The 15,079-nt window shown below is 41.0% G+C and overlaps 1 protein-coding gene across 4 annotated transcripts in view; it reads left to right on the top strand.

Moving 5' to 3' along the window:
• The first annotated feature begins 343 nt into the window (after window positions 1-343).
• The window catches only part of LOC143143979 (protein trachealess-like), a 303,155-nt gene continuing 288,419 nt past the window's right edge, over window positions 344-15,079 (top strand). For all 4 annotated transcript variants that reach the window (XM_076305878.1, XM_076305877.1, XM_076305879.1 and 1 more), the window contains exon 1: window positions 344-1,405. In XM_076305878.1, coding sequence (XP_076161993.1) covers window positions 1,089-1,405 — 317 coding nt within the window. In that variant the 5' untranslated portion in view covers window positions 344-1,088. The remainder of the gene's footprint in view (window positions 1,406-15,079) is intronic.

The raw sequence follows: 15,079 nt of genomic DNA on the forward strand, positions 1-15,079 counted from the left end.
GTGGATTCGCGTGGTGGTGGCAGCTGGCGTGGAGAGAGCGGGTCCGAATGGAGGGAGAGTGATCGCGGGTCGCGGTTAGGTAGGACGGCCGGGCAACTCCGTGTCGGCCGCGGGGCGAACGGTACGGTGGGAGGGAGGGGTGGCGTTGGTGCTCGTCGGGGGGAGTAACGGTGGGAGAGGATGGAGGCGGTAGGTGTCACGTGGGCGCGATCCAGGCCCCGCCTCCGCGAGGTAGCTGGAAGCGCGTCGCGTCATTCATGGCCGAGCCAAAGGCTGCGGCACTCTCCGGGTCCGTCCAGCTGCAGCGGCTCGCGAGAGGAAGCCACGGGAACGCCACCACCTGTCTCCCACGCGTCACCCGTGACCATCCCAGGCGACGCGGACGTCGCGCACACCAGGTTTAGGCCCGTGTTGCCGCCGTGCCGCCGTACCGCCGTGCCGCCGTGCCGCGTAACGTGCGGTGACCCTTAACCTCGCGATCGCTCCGCGAGGGTGGCCCCGGTGGAGACGTGGTTCCGGGGCCGGTGGCAGACTCGCGGAGAGGCCGCCGGCTCGCGTCGCCCCTGGACCGCCGAGAACATGTGTCGACAGTGTGTCAAAAGTGAATCGTCTCTCGTTACGGGGTAACCGACGAGTCGGTCAGTTTCATCCGCGCGGTGGTTGTGCGAGACCGGACGAGACGCAGACAACGGGATAAGATCGTTTCTCGGGCAGGAGACGGGTGGATTGATACCCGGGGTGAACGGTGCGCGTATGAGCGAGGAGGGCGAAACATCGGTCAGTGTCGGCACCGTGACCCATCTACCTGCCGTTTCGCCGCCTTGAGACGGAAGTGTATCGTATTTTTCGTTTATTTTTCCTTCGTTCGTTTCTCTATTTGGTTCGGTTTGTTGGTTATCGTTGTTGTCGTCGTTGTTGGTTGCCTGCTGCATTGTGGTGGTGGTGGTAGTAGTTGACGTCGCGCAGTGCGTGCAGCGTGAGATATACCTCGCCGGTGACACCCCCCCTCCCACCCCCGGCCTGCGTAGGGGCCACGGTGTTGTTGCGACGCGCGGACAGCATCGACGTTCGTGGTGGAGGGCTGGCTGATGCACCGCGGCGGCGGCGTCGCCGGAAGCGGTGCTGGTGGAGCCGCTGGTATCGCCGGTGGATCGGCCGGAAGTGGCGTCCTGCCAGCCGCGAGCCACCGCGGCCTCGAACTGGAACATCCGTCGGCGATGCCTGGTGCACCGGGCTTCCACTGGGGGGCGATGCTCGCCGGGCACCATGCGGCCGCCGCGGCGGGCATGATGCAGCCACCCTTGGCCGCCGGTGCCGAGTACGCCCCCGCACCGGCACATCACGGGCCCACGCACCCCGCCATGCCCATGGACCTGCACGTTCATCAGGGATTTCCTTACTACAGGTTAGTCGGTATCCGGGTTCTCTTTCTGGGGGGATTCGACGAACCGAGAGACTTTCTATGAACGATAAGCACGCAGGATGAGTTTCTTGGCCGGTAGACACGAGTGTCCAAACACCTGGGCGATCGTCCTGCGCTCGGATACGGTCACCAAATGGCCTGTGTCCTCGTTGCTTCGTCCACTGGTGACGGAGTCGCTCCGTACACGAGTTCAACGATGGGGGGTCTTCTTGGAGAAAGTTGGTTACTGTTGGAGGATCTCTGGATAGCTTTGGTAGACCGTGTTAACCCTTTGGACTCGAGAAGAGATCCTCGGTCGCTACCTAATTCAGTGTACTATTATTTGTACCGGGAGAACTTGGTGGTTTGGAATTCAAATTGGAATGGAAATATTACGTTTTTGTAGAGTGTAAATCTATGCAAAGTATACAAAAATGTTCCATTCTAGATTGGAACTAGTTCCACCTAGATTCCATCTAGATTCTCTGGTAGCAAAGAAGCTTAGAGTGCAAAGGGTTAGACTCTAGCGCTAAAAACGACCCCAAGAACAGTTGTGACTCCCTTACCACGCGAAAGAACCAAGTAGGGTCTTCTGAACCCAAACCTAGACGAGTCGAATCACCTGGCAGAGGATCCTCAGGGGTGGTACGATTTGCGATCTTCGGATGAACGCGGTGACAGGCGATAAGCTTCCGTACCCGTGAGCGCAATGCGCAGAACGCGACAAGCTACAGGTTAGTCGTCCGCCGCGTTGTCTTTCCGGGGGAACACGTTGAGAACCCTCCTTGGATTGCGATTCTCTCACCAGTGGGCTCAAAGGGCCGCCGCCTAAGCACTCCAGCGATAATCTCGTATCTGTGTACAGCGAGGTGGCCGATGTCCCTGTTGCGTTATCGACTGCTCGACGACCTACCGCTGAACTTGCGACGTCCGCGAATTAAAAACGAGGATCACGGTGCAATTATCGTCGAGGTATTTAGGCAGCTGCATTGTGCTCGAGTCCACTGACGAGAGAGTCGTCTTGTATATGGGTTCAGCGATGGGGAACTTTTTTGGAAAAGGTTCGTTTCTGTTGGAGGACGATAGAGATCGATAGCTAGCGTGAAGATGCAATTTACGAGAGGATAGAGAAGTGTTTATTATGGAGTATCTATGGATGTTATGGTAACAAGCTTGCGAAGAACTGAGCGTTGTAAATCTTCAGGGAAAGTAACAGTGATCGAGTTTGAAGGCTGAGACTACCAAGTATAGTGGAATAGAGAGTACTGTTGCTGTAATTGTCATTTGGTAAAATTTTGAAGGTAGAGATTACCAAGTAGAGTAGAATAGAGAGTACTGTTGTTGTAATTGTCACTTGGTAAAATTTTGAATGCAGAGACTACCAAGTAGAGTAGAATAGAGAGTTCTGTTACTACGACTATCACTTAGATTTTGAAGGTAGAGACTACCAAGTAGAGTAGAATAGAGAGTAATGTTGCTGTAATTGTCACTTGGTAAAATTTTGAATGCAGAGACTACCAAGTAGAGTAGAATAGAGAGTTCTGTTACTACGACTATCACTTAGATTTTGAAGGTAGAGACTACCAAGTAGAGTAGAATAGAGAGTAATGTTGCTGTAATTGTCACTTGGTAAAATTTTGAATGCAGAGACTACCAAGTAACATAGAGTAGAGAGTTCTGCTACCACCACTTTCACTAAGTTGGATTTTGAAGGTAGAGACTACCAAGTAGAATAGAATAGAGAGTAACTGTAATTATCACTTGGTAAAATTTTGAATGCAGAGACTACCAAGTAACATAGAGTAGAGAGTTCTGCTACCACGACTTTCACTTAGATTTTGAAGGTAGAGACTACCAAGTAGAATAGAGTAGAGAGTACTGGTTACCACGGTTGTTACTTAGTCCACTTCCTGTAGAAGACTCGACTTTGGGGTACCACGAAGAAAAGTAGGTCAATTTTCATAGATAAAAAGATACCTGGAAAATTCAAAGACTATCGCGTTACGAAGATCTTGATAGTTACACAGTCGTTCTTTTCAGGGGCTATTTAACATTGTGTCGAACCGAGGGTAGGAATCTGAGCTGCAGAGTTCGAAGATCGCGGTACACAACTCGAGGCGTTCTCCCGAGAAATTAACACACCGGGTGATAAAGTTTTAGGACGAAACGCGATTGGTTACGAGAAAGTACACCAGGAACGAAACACGCGCGAAGAATATTCTGTTAGAAAGATCGTCGATACTAATAATACTCCTCAGCGTGGATCCTCGAGGGTGAGCCAAGGGTGGTGGTTTACGGTCGTGCTGTGCCGCGAGGAGGTAGATAACGATGCATCGAAATCACTGCACGTAGCCAAATTGCACCTTATGCACCGTCTTGATTGCGCGCCAACACGTGGCTCTTTCCGATATTTGTAAGAATTGATCGATGACAATTGGAGCTCCGTCGAATGGAACGGTTAGGCGATCGCTACGCAACGCACAGACTCGAGCGTACTTTAGATATTAACTTTTGCACTTTTACAATACGATTCTCCGATTAATTAAAAATCAATAACCAAGTGGGTGATTTCTCGAACAATCAACTCTTATTCCTCTAATTGACGATTCTGGTGGGTTAATTTTCGATTTCAGTGTCTCGAAGCGACGAAAATCGTAATAAATACCCTAGGTTCTTTGCTTAAGATGATTAGAAAAAATCTTGTTGCAGATACGGAGATGATTTTCACCGAAATGGATACTCTCGAATATGTGTCTTTCGAGTCGGTAAATTTGAATGTTAAATATGGGATTTTAATAGTAAAAAGTTGTAGTGACAGTCTGGAACTTTAATTATACGAAACAATAATTATCCGAAAGTTAATTCTGTCATTTTGAGTCTCCAGATACGCTCGATCGTTCTTCGAGTAGATGAATTGTAATGTTAAGAAATTGCAGTGGCAAATTGGAACTTTATCCGAGTATTTATTATCTGAACGTTGATTCTGCGACTCTTGATTTTTTTCTATCGTCCTTCGAGTAGATGAATTTTAATGTTAAGAAATTGCAGTGGCAAATTGGGACTTTATCCGAGTATTTATTATCTGAACGTTGATTCTGCGACTCTTGATTTTTTTCTACGATCCAGATATACTAAATTGTCACTCTAGTTATCAGTTTTTAGCGTTTCGATCTTTCCAGCTTCGAAAATAGAAGACAACCCTTCGTATTTCGGTGTCTGGAGGTACTTTGCTTCGCCCTTTAGTCCGATGTTGGAGTTAGATAGGGCAAACTTCCCTGTACTAGAAATTGGTTCGAAGCGATTCCTATGGATATCACGTGCTTCTTATTTGTCATGCCCGAACAGCTATGTCATAATGTTCGATCAATGAAAAGAGCGTAAAGATTATGTCTCTCGGTATTTATCTACATTGCTCTCGAGTCGCAACTTCTTGCACCTGAATCGGTTGCAATTCTTCGAACGGAATCCTATATTTCTTTTCTGTGAATCGCACAAAAACCTTTAACGATGTCTGTCGAGTGTATTAACCCTAAAATTACGTTTCGAACCGCGGTGAAAGATTCTTCCACTTGTTCCAAGTTGTCATCTTTCGAATAAAATAAACATAGAACTTTCCACAAACATTCTTCTCTAATCCTCCACGAAGGAAATTCAAATTGGAACAATCACCAAGGAAACATTTATAAATTATTTCATAAATTTTCATCTCGAAAATTTTCAAATGGAATTCAAAAATTATTTTACTCGTTAGGATAAGTATTGACTGAAAAATAAATAAGAATGTATAGTTTTTCACAGTTCTGATAAATATCGAGCGGAAGATGAACAAAAATTGTCAAAGTTGTGAAAAATAATCTGTAAAATAAATACGTTACTGCACGTGGTAACCTTCAAAGGTTAAGGAATCTTCTCGGTGGTGCATTTGAAAAGAATTTGAAATCTTCTTCTTATTATTATTCTTCTTCTTCTTCCATTGGGAACGTCACACGAGTTAAAACGAAAGAAACGTTCGTTTAAGAGAAGCAAACACCGACTTTGGCCCTTCTACGATTCAGTTCCGTTGTTTCCGTGTCGAATTAGATGCGTGGATGAGTGCATAGGCAGGCGGTGTTGGGTTTGGGAATTTGCCCTGTAAATATTTCTCTGCTAAACGAAAACTCTCGTGTTTACCCATTTCGAGCAAACACCTTGCTTAAATATCGGGCTCTCTTGGTTTCTATTGGACGAACGATCGGGTTCGTTGACGTTTCGCTGACAGTTGACCACTGGATGCATTTTCTTCGCGTGGTTAGATATCTGATATCTCCGCAGACCGTTTAATTAATCCTTGCAGATCATTCTCGCGTATCCCTACACCATTGGAACTAGTCCATCTTGTTCGTCAATTATTTTACAAACAGTAAACCAACTGTGATAATTCTAAAAATACGTTAACCGCTCCATTGCTGTAATTATTTGACAAACGTTACATTAACGCTAATAATTTTACATTTAAAGTTGCATTGGTCGTACCATTAATATACTTTACAAATAGTAAACCGAAGGTAACGTTTCTACGTTTAAAAATGTTTCAACCGTACCAATTCGGCGATTGCAAATCAATGAAAACGAAATTGAAACAAATGCAATCTTCTCTTTTATTTTGATACGAGTTGGGAATTACCTAATCCAATTAATCGTAGTACAAACATTCTACAATAATTCCTTTGCAATATTTATTCAAGAAAAATGGGTCCGTTTATAATTTGAATACAATCGAAGAAATACGTAATATTTAATTCCACCAATTTCTGTTCCTTAATAATTATTGAAAAGAATGAGTCCGTGAAGCCCCCGATTAAAATAACGTAAAATCTTCGGAACGAGTAAAGGAGAAATTTAAACGAGAAAATATTTAATTCCAATTAATTTCTGTTTCTTTGTAACATTCAACAGATCTGTTTGGCACCCGAACGAAATAACATAAAGTCTTCCAAACACGTAAAGGAGAAATCTAAACGCGACACGCGCGTTAATTCCGTTAATTTCACCAACTTTCCATCCGAATACTATTTCTATCGAACGAACCAAAATTGATCAACGCGTCAGGGAGAGATCCGACGCGTCGTGCGCAATATTTAATTCCCAAAGAAAGGAAGGTTCACCTCGATTCGAGTACGCGTTAACCGAAAGTCTTGCTCGCGTTTCGTTCGCACGATTCTCCCAAACCCCCGTCTAGGCGATTCAACCCTTCCCGCGAAATAGTTTATCAACCGTCGACGCGACCGTGAAGCAACGTTTATCGTAATGGAGAAGTATCCGTCAAAATGGTCGGTACGTGTTGATTCCAGCCTTGGCGAAAAATGAAACGACGATGCTCCGGGCCGTGTGTAGCCCCATAAATTGCTCAGAAATATCAGTCTTCTGCGGGAATAATTAGACGGGAGTTTGTTACCCGTTTCACGTGCGTGCAATAAATAATTCCGTCGTATCGGGCAAACGTACGTAAATGAATAATTTATGAGACAGTGTACAATAATTAAATGACCAATAGCTGGTTACGCAGTTTGATGGGTAAGCGTGCTCCCCCCGTGGCGGTTTAATGAAACATAGACCGCGTAAAGTAACATTTCATATACTTTGAGGATCATTACGAGCCGAAATAATATGTCCCTTGTTCGTTCGTAAATTACAGTAAACACGGCTGCCCGGTGTCCCGCTCGGTCGCCGTTGGATTTTATTTCGCGAAATCGGCTCGACGCCGGGCGTATCGTACGCGAGATATCGCGGGCATGCTCGACACGTACCGGCTTTAATGTAATTTGGCACGCGGGAAGAATTTGCCGCGCGCAAACAACTCTCCTAACGAAAATGACGGAAACGTCGCGTTTCGATGGGAGATTCGTCTACGTTTTGTTTTCCATCGCGGTACCACCTTCTCGCGCGTTCGTTCAATTTTCTCGATTATACGGGGGGGTTACCACGGTCACCGCTAAATAACTAAATCGAACGAAGCTGCGTTGCACCGCGCCGCGTGCTTCCCTGAAATAAGAAAACTTGTTCGACGAGCGGATGGTTGGTGAAAATTTCTTTTCGTCGAGTCCAGGGAAAAAGGAAACGAGGGAACGTTCGTAAGATACGGTGAAAAAAGATACTAACGTAATTGTTACTTACGTTATATTATTGCAAGTCGAGTCTCGCGAGGTTTTAAATTCTTAGCTGATCGTTGGTTCGATGTAATTTTCGAATGAAATTAATGACTTTATTGGGGTTCCAAATAGTGTTTAGTCGACAAGTGGATGGTTGGTGAAAATTCTTTTTCTTGATACACTTGATACACTCTATAAAAAAAGAAAATGTTCGTTAGATACGATAAAGAAGATAGTATCGCAATTATTATTTATATTATATTCTAATAATTAATAACTTCACTGGGGTTCCAAATAGTGTTTAGTCGACGAGTGGATGGTTGGTGAAAATTCTTTTTCTTGAGTATCAAAAAAGAAAATGTTCATTAGATACGATAAAAAAAGATAGTATCGTAATTATTATTTATATTATATTCTAATAATTAATAACTTCTTTGGGGTTCCAAATAGTGTTTAATCGACGAGTGGATGGTTGGTGAAAATTCTTTTTCTTGAGTATCAAAAAAGAAAATGTTCATTAGATACGATAAAAAAAGATAGTATCGTAATTATTATTTATATTATATTCTAATAATTAATAACTTCTTTGGGGTTCCAAATAGTGTTTAGTCGACGAGTGGATGCTTGGTGAAAATTCTTTTTGCTGAGTGAAATGAAAGAAAATGTTTGTTAGATACGGTGAAAAAGATACTGTAATTATTATTTATATTATATTCTCCCGCGGTTTTAAATTCTCAACTGATCGTTGCTTCGATGTAATTTTCGAATGAAATTAATAACTTTATTGGGGCTTCAAATAGTGTTTAGTTGTCGAGTGGATGATTGGTGAAAATTCATTTCTCCTGAGTATAAAAAAAAAAAATGTTCGTTAGATACGGTAAAAAAGATACTGTAATTATTATTTATATTATATCCTCGCGCAGTTTTAAATTTTCAACTGATCGCGGGTTCGACGTAATTTTCGAATGAAATTGATAACTTCATTGGGGTTTCAAATAGTGTTTAGTCGACGAGTGGATAGTTATTAAAAATTCTTTTTTCTGAGTATAAAAAAAGAAAATGTTCGTTAGATACGATGAAAAAAGATACTATCGTAATTATTATCTTCGTTAAGTTATCGCGTAATAAGTCAAGTTCTGAATCTTCAAATTACGAATTCCATATATTTTAATTTACCAAAATGAAAAAATTCCAATCGTCGACGAACATTCTGTCGCAAAAAGAAACAGAATAACGCTCGTCGCGTCCGCTATTGCGAAAAAGAAACTACGACCATTATTGCGTTAAGTTTATTGCACGATAAGTAACTGCAATTTCAGTTTTGAATTTCCAACGTAGATTCGGTGCAATTGCGCGAATAAAATTTAACATTAGGGTTTTGAATATCACTGCGCGAGAATGGAATAGAATTTCGTTCGTTCGACGATTGCTAACAACATTGGAAAATATTTATCTCGGAGATCTTGTTTAATCTTTTCGTCTTCGTTTCTCGAATAACCTTCACCCGAGAATGGAAACGACGTGGGTCGAGTAATTTTGTTACTTATTCTTATATTCCTGTTCGTCAACACGGTATCTATTTAAACGATAAATAACTATGTCAGTGGTCAGTTATTAAGCACTCACAGAGTAGCATTGCGCAGATCTTTAATCAAATGCATCTGTCGTTTAAAATGAAGCTACTGTGCATCAAGATTGCACTGGCATATAAAACAGCTTCATTGAGTTTGCTACTATGCAATCAAAGAGTTACACGTGTGCGACTGGCAGATTTTATTTTCATTCGAATGCGCATACTCACGTGTGAGAATCCTATTCTGGATAGGAATTTCAAATAAATATACCAAACAATTTTCCTTCCACTAGAATTAGCCCAGTGTCAATACCAATATCTAACATTTATAATCTTACATTCGTGTTTCGAATTTTCATCTACAATATTATCGTTACCAATATCGTAATTATACTTTCGTTCCATGAAAATTCTCTTCTCTATCTTATTTTTCCTTCTTTCTTAAACTTTCTCTCGATTCTTCCAAACAAACGTACACATTCGAACTCCTTCAATTACCAAATACAAAACTCGAGCAATCGACTCTATTCGCCCTCTAAAATACACAATTTACCTCGAACGATATTTAAATCCACTTACAAAAGAATTAGCGAAAATTTCAATATTTTTCCACTCGGATCCGATTTCCCAAGGTACGCTCCGCCGGTTAATTCCACGAAACGAGATAAAATAGAGTTCGCCCTCGTTCTTTGCGTTTTGTGTCTCCTAAACGTAAAAGTCACGAAGTCGTTCGTTCGACTTTCTTTCTTTTATTTTTGTTAAAGAGCAAGAACCACGAGAACCATAATTTACGGTCGCAACTCGTTTCGTGGTCAGATGATACGTGATCGACGTGGAAAGATCTGTCGTGTTTATGCAACCTATCTCCCCCTATAACCCCCCTACCCTCGGTGCCAGCGCGTAAAGTTTTGAAATTTTAGGGATCGGCAAGAGCCACTGCACGAGCAACTGGTTCACTGATAACGCAACGCTGACAGCTCTTGTGCCGTGAAACCTGTTCGCCACGGAACACACGTATCTTGTATAATATTTATAAAGCCGATTTCTTCCCGTACGTAACCCGGCCAGCGCCGCGTGTGTTAATAAATTTCAACCGGACAAGTTTATCTCGCGTCGAGCGATCCTATCGCCTCAAAATATTTAGCATAACTCGCGCGGCATCAAAGGCGAGGATTCAATTAATTGCGACGTCTACGAATGAAAATGATTCCAGGTTAGGTCTGACGAAGAAACGTAATTCGTTCGGTGTTTAGGTTTTCGAGCGATCTCAATTTTTATTTATTTAAATTTACGAGGGATTATACGGGGAAGCGTGGTGCACCAATGAAAGAAGAAGAACAAGAAGGAGAAAATTTATCCATGATATCCAAAGTGTAATATCCATAAGTAAGATATTATTATGAAATTTCTTTAAATCGTCGAGTTGTTCTCGAACTAATCGCGATTATTATCCTTTTTTCGTTTGTAGTTAATGGGAAGTAGAGAAATTTAATTTTTGGAGCATAATTTCCATTGTAATTGTAAAAATACAAAAACAAGTGGTATTAGCGATGCAGGGGGTGATTCTTCGTGAAAAATTAAATCGAAAAGGTGGAATGAAATTTGTTCGTACGAGGCTTCGTTTCCGGAAGAATTAACTTTGAAGATTTTTGGGGCATACTCGCGATCGAGTACCACTTCGCGTGTCTGGCTATTGTTCGTTACTTCTACTTGCAGTTGTTTGCAAATTTCTACGGTGTTGATATTGTGGAAGATCTATCTTCTGCATCCATCTTTGTAGATCTATCCTCACAAACACCGAGACAAGTAGTAAACAAGCAGAGTGCCCCGGGAAGTTTTCAAAATCGATTTCTCCGGAAACGAAGCCTCCCAGAAAAAAATTGTATTCCACATTTTTTATTCATTTTTTCGCTAAGAATCATCCACAGTACTCTAAAATTACATTCTGCGGGAAAATACAATTCTATTCTCTTTTATCTAGAATATTCAAATATTATCTCACTTCTTCTTTCAATTTTCAAAATTTTAACAATTAAGTATTCCCAGCTAGTAATTTTACACGAACAATATCAAATAATTAACATTGTCCCCCTTTCATTAAATTCAAAATTCTTGAAATTTTCTATTATATACAATATCTTTTTCCAAATGAAAGTAATTTCATTTTTCTTGGTGAAAATGAAACACAATTTTTGTTAGAGCGTACAAACATTTTACTAAATTATATATTCTCCATTTTGGAAAACGAAATGACTTTCCGAACCAGCCAATAACACCACATCTATCGGCAACAAGAAAAAGTGTATGAGTACTATTCGCATCGCGATAACCTACACCCACACTTGTTTCGTTCCTCGGTTCACTCTCACGTTGCTCGCGGAGCAGGGCCATGTCTATTAATTCCGTGTGACCATTGATATTAAGCAATTTAAATTTATTCGTATTATTTATCTCCGGATTCCCCCTCCTCCCGTATTTATTACCCGGTTCGATACGGAACTTTTTATCGCGGCGCGAGTACTCGGTGTGTACGTTGAAACGAGTAAAATATTTACGGACGTAAATTCAAGAATTAATCCTGTTCGAAGGAACGTGATTTCCTTATCAGTGGTTAACATCACCGTAACGTAACGTTCCGCGAGTGCTTTCCTCGCGGTTGGGAACAGTCCGATTGGAAAAATGGCAAATGAAAACACGACGCGACGCGCAAATAATACACGCCGGATGATTAATTCGGGACCATTGATACCACCCGATGCTCGTTCGGTCGTACACGGTTCCACGGTTCGTCGTGTAGAATGAATTTACGACAGAAACGCAGCCGCGCGGGATCTGTAAAAATTTTAATACAATTTCCTAGGAGATTAAGTCCGCCAAGTGTATAATTACACGAACTGGCCCCCCCCGTACACTTCCCTTTCAGCCCGGGACCCGGGATTACATATCGCCCGTGTACCGCATTATGGAGTGTGAATAATTATAGTACACGGTGGAACCAATGAACACCGTGTGCGCGACGATTAACAAAGAGCAACGTTAGGTGTATTACCGCTTTTCGAAAGGCTTCCTCAAAACTCGTGCCGCGCGGGCAAAAAACGTCTCGCGTCGGCGCGGTTATCTCTCGATTAGATCTCGCGATCGACGCTATCGATCGTCGCGTCGAGATTACACGCCGACCATCGAACCGCGTAAATTACGGAACAGACGTTGTTTGGTGTAATAACGATAATGGCACGATGTGCGGTGTTTAATTGAATCGGTGGGAAATTTCGAGGGATCGTTCATTAGAGGGCCGTTTTCGTTCGTAGTTCCGTGAAGTTCAAATAAATTAAGGAATCGTTCAACGTGTTCCATGATACCATTCGTAAGGGGCCATTTTCGTTTGCAGTTCCGTGGAGGCTGAATTTTCTCGTTTGGAGGTGTTTGAAGGTTCGTGAGAGTGAATTTGGGGAAAATGTTGATCGTTCTTAATAAATTAAGAAATCGTTCAACGTGTTCCATGATACCATTCGTAAGGGGGCCATTTTCGTTTGCAGTTCCGTGGAGGCTGTGTTTTCTCGTTTGGAGGTGTTTGAAGGTTCGTGAGAGTGAATTTGGGGAAAATGTTGATCGTTCTTAATAAATTAAGAAATCGTTCAACGTGTTCCATGATACCATTCGTAAGGGGGCCATTTTCGTTTGCAGTTCCGTGGAGGCTGAATTTTCTCGTTTGGAGGTGTTTGAAGGTTCGTAAGAGTGAGTTCGGGGGGAAATGTTGATGAATTATAGTGCAGATAGTTTTTAAATGTAGATTATTGTAACGCAAATAAATTAAGAAATCGTTCAACGTGTAATGAGTACCATTCGTAAGGGGGCCATTTTCGTTTGCTGTTCCGTGGAGGCTGTGTTTTCTCGTTTGGAGATGTTTGAAGGTTCGTGAGAGTGAGCTCGGGGGGAAATGTTGATAAATTATAGGGCAGATAGTTTTTAAATATACATTATTATAACGCGAAGATCCATCGGATAAATGAATCTATCGAAGAAAGAAAGAAGCTTAGTTAATCTCTGAGGTTAGTGTTGCCAAACCCGGTCAATATGGTACTGATATATGTTATTCTTAGGAAATGTGATAAATTACTTGCAAATAGTGGTGTTTTTAAAGATTTGAATAAAGAAGATACAAGATTCGAAATTGTTTTATGTATTGAACAATGTATTAAGTACACCTTGAGATCTTAGAGAGATACAATTATATTTGTTACATGATTATATTTGTTGTACGAATATTTGTTTAAGTATTCCTCGAATAAAATGACAATTCCGTTGATCGTGATTGTACAAACACCATTTTTATATTAATATTTGCAAAAAGTTTCTCACAGTGAATATTTTAGAAAAGATTTTTCCATCGTCGTTGCAAACTGAATAAGAATTTGTTAAAATTCAATATCAGTATTAATTAACACATTTTTTCACAACAATACCTGGTCCTTTATTTATACTCTTAAAAACTATACTCTTTGGAAGATTATAAACAGACGATCGAAAATATATTTCTTCTTGAGACAAGGAAGGTGTTCAATTTTAGATTCAAGTCACTGTACTAAGTTAAGTAAGATTCGAAGTATCACCATCGCCAACAAATTTATGGTATTGAACCAGACTTTACCATTTGTGGAAAGACCTCCTCAAAACAGAGAAGCGAAAACGTCGTTTAGAAGCGGCCTATCTCGATTAGATCTCGCTGATCGATCGTCGTGTCAATTACACCGAATCGTCCATCGACCCGTGTAAATTACGAAATAGACATCTCAGGTGTAATAACATTGTAACGGACAAATTGCAGCCCTAAAAAATCTAATTGACGCCAGGTGGATCGGCAGAGTTCAATACCGAATCGTGCGGTTTCTTCGTCGGGCAATTCAGATAATTGATAACGAAAGAAAGTAATTTGTCAATTTTTTTCACGCGATGGAAAACGACGCGTTCAGGAGTCTTTTGATTTGTTGTAATCTCAGACTTGAAAATTGTTTCAATTGTTTTCGATCGTTACGATCGAGAGATATTTAACGATTATTAATTGTTAATAGTAGTCAGAAAGAAACAAAATTTGTATTCAGATCGAAGTTTATAATTTTACAATTTCGTTTCTAATCGTTACGATCGAGAGATATTTAACGATTATTAATTGTTAATAGTAGTCAGAAAGAAACAAAATTTGTATTCAGATCGAAGTTTATAATTTTACAATTTCTAATGGTTACGATCGAGAGATATTTAACGATTATTAATTGTTAATACTAGTCAGAAATGAGCAAAATTTGTATTCAGATTGAAATTTATAATTTTACAATTTCGTTTCTAATGGTTACGATCGAGAGATATTTAACGATTATTAATTGTTAATACTAGTCAGAAAGGAGCAAAATTTGTATTCAGATCGAAGTTTCGAACGACAAATAAAAGACTGGTTCGTTGCTCGTTGAACAAACGTTACAATTTGAATTACAAGATCAATATTTCACATGGAATATACTATGTGTACGTCGCCGATAAATCGTTATGTGTTGGTCTTACGTGTCAGCTTTTATTCGAATAAAATTTCGCCCATCTCCGATCGTGCTTTCCTACGGATAATAGTGATTAATCGCGAGGAACAGGTACAGATTAGCTTGTGACAAATTGCAGATGTCGTGGAAAAAAAGAGATACATTCAAGATCGTTGAAACGCACAGTAGTGACCAAAAGGAATAAAAAAATATCGGATACACGTAAAAAGTATTTCGATCCAGATGAAATGCAATTTCCTGTCGTAGAGAGTGATTTACTATATACAGTTCTGCGTTTCGCAAAAACGAGAATGTTAGAGACGCGTGAGATCTTGCGAAAGGATTGAAAAATATTTTCGAAAACTGGTAAAAAAATTAAAGAACAAAACCTACGTTCTTTCGTAGTAAAACGTTACAAATATATAATATATTAAAATCGATGTATTAT

The sequence above is a fragment of the Ptiloglossa arizonensis genome, chromosome 3, assembly GCF_051014685.1.
Source record: "Ptiloglossa arizonensis isolate GNS036 chromosome 3, iyPtiAriz1_principal, whole genome shotgun sequence".
Lineage (NCBI taxonomy): Eukaryota > Metazoa > Arthropoda > Insecta > Hymenoptera > Colletidae > Ptiloglossa > Ptiloglossa arizonensis.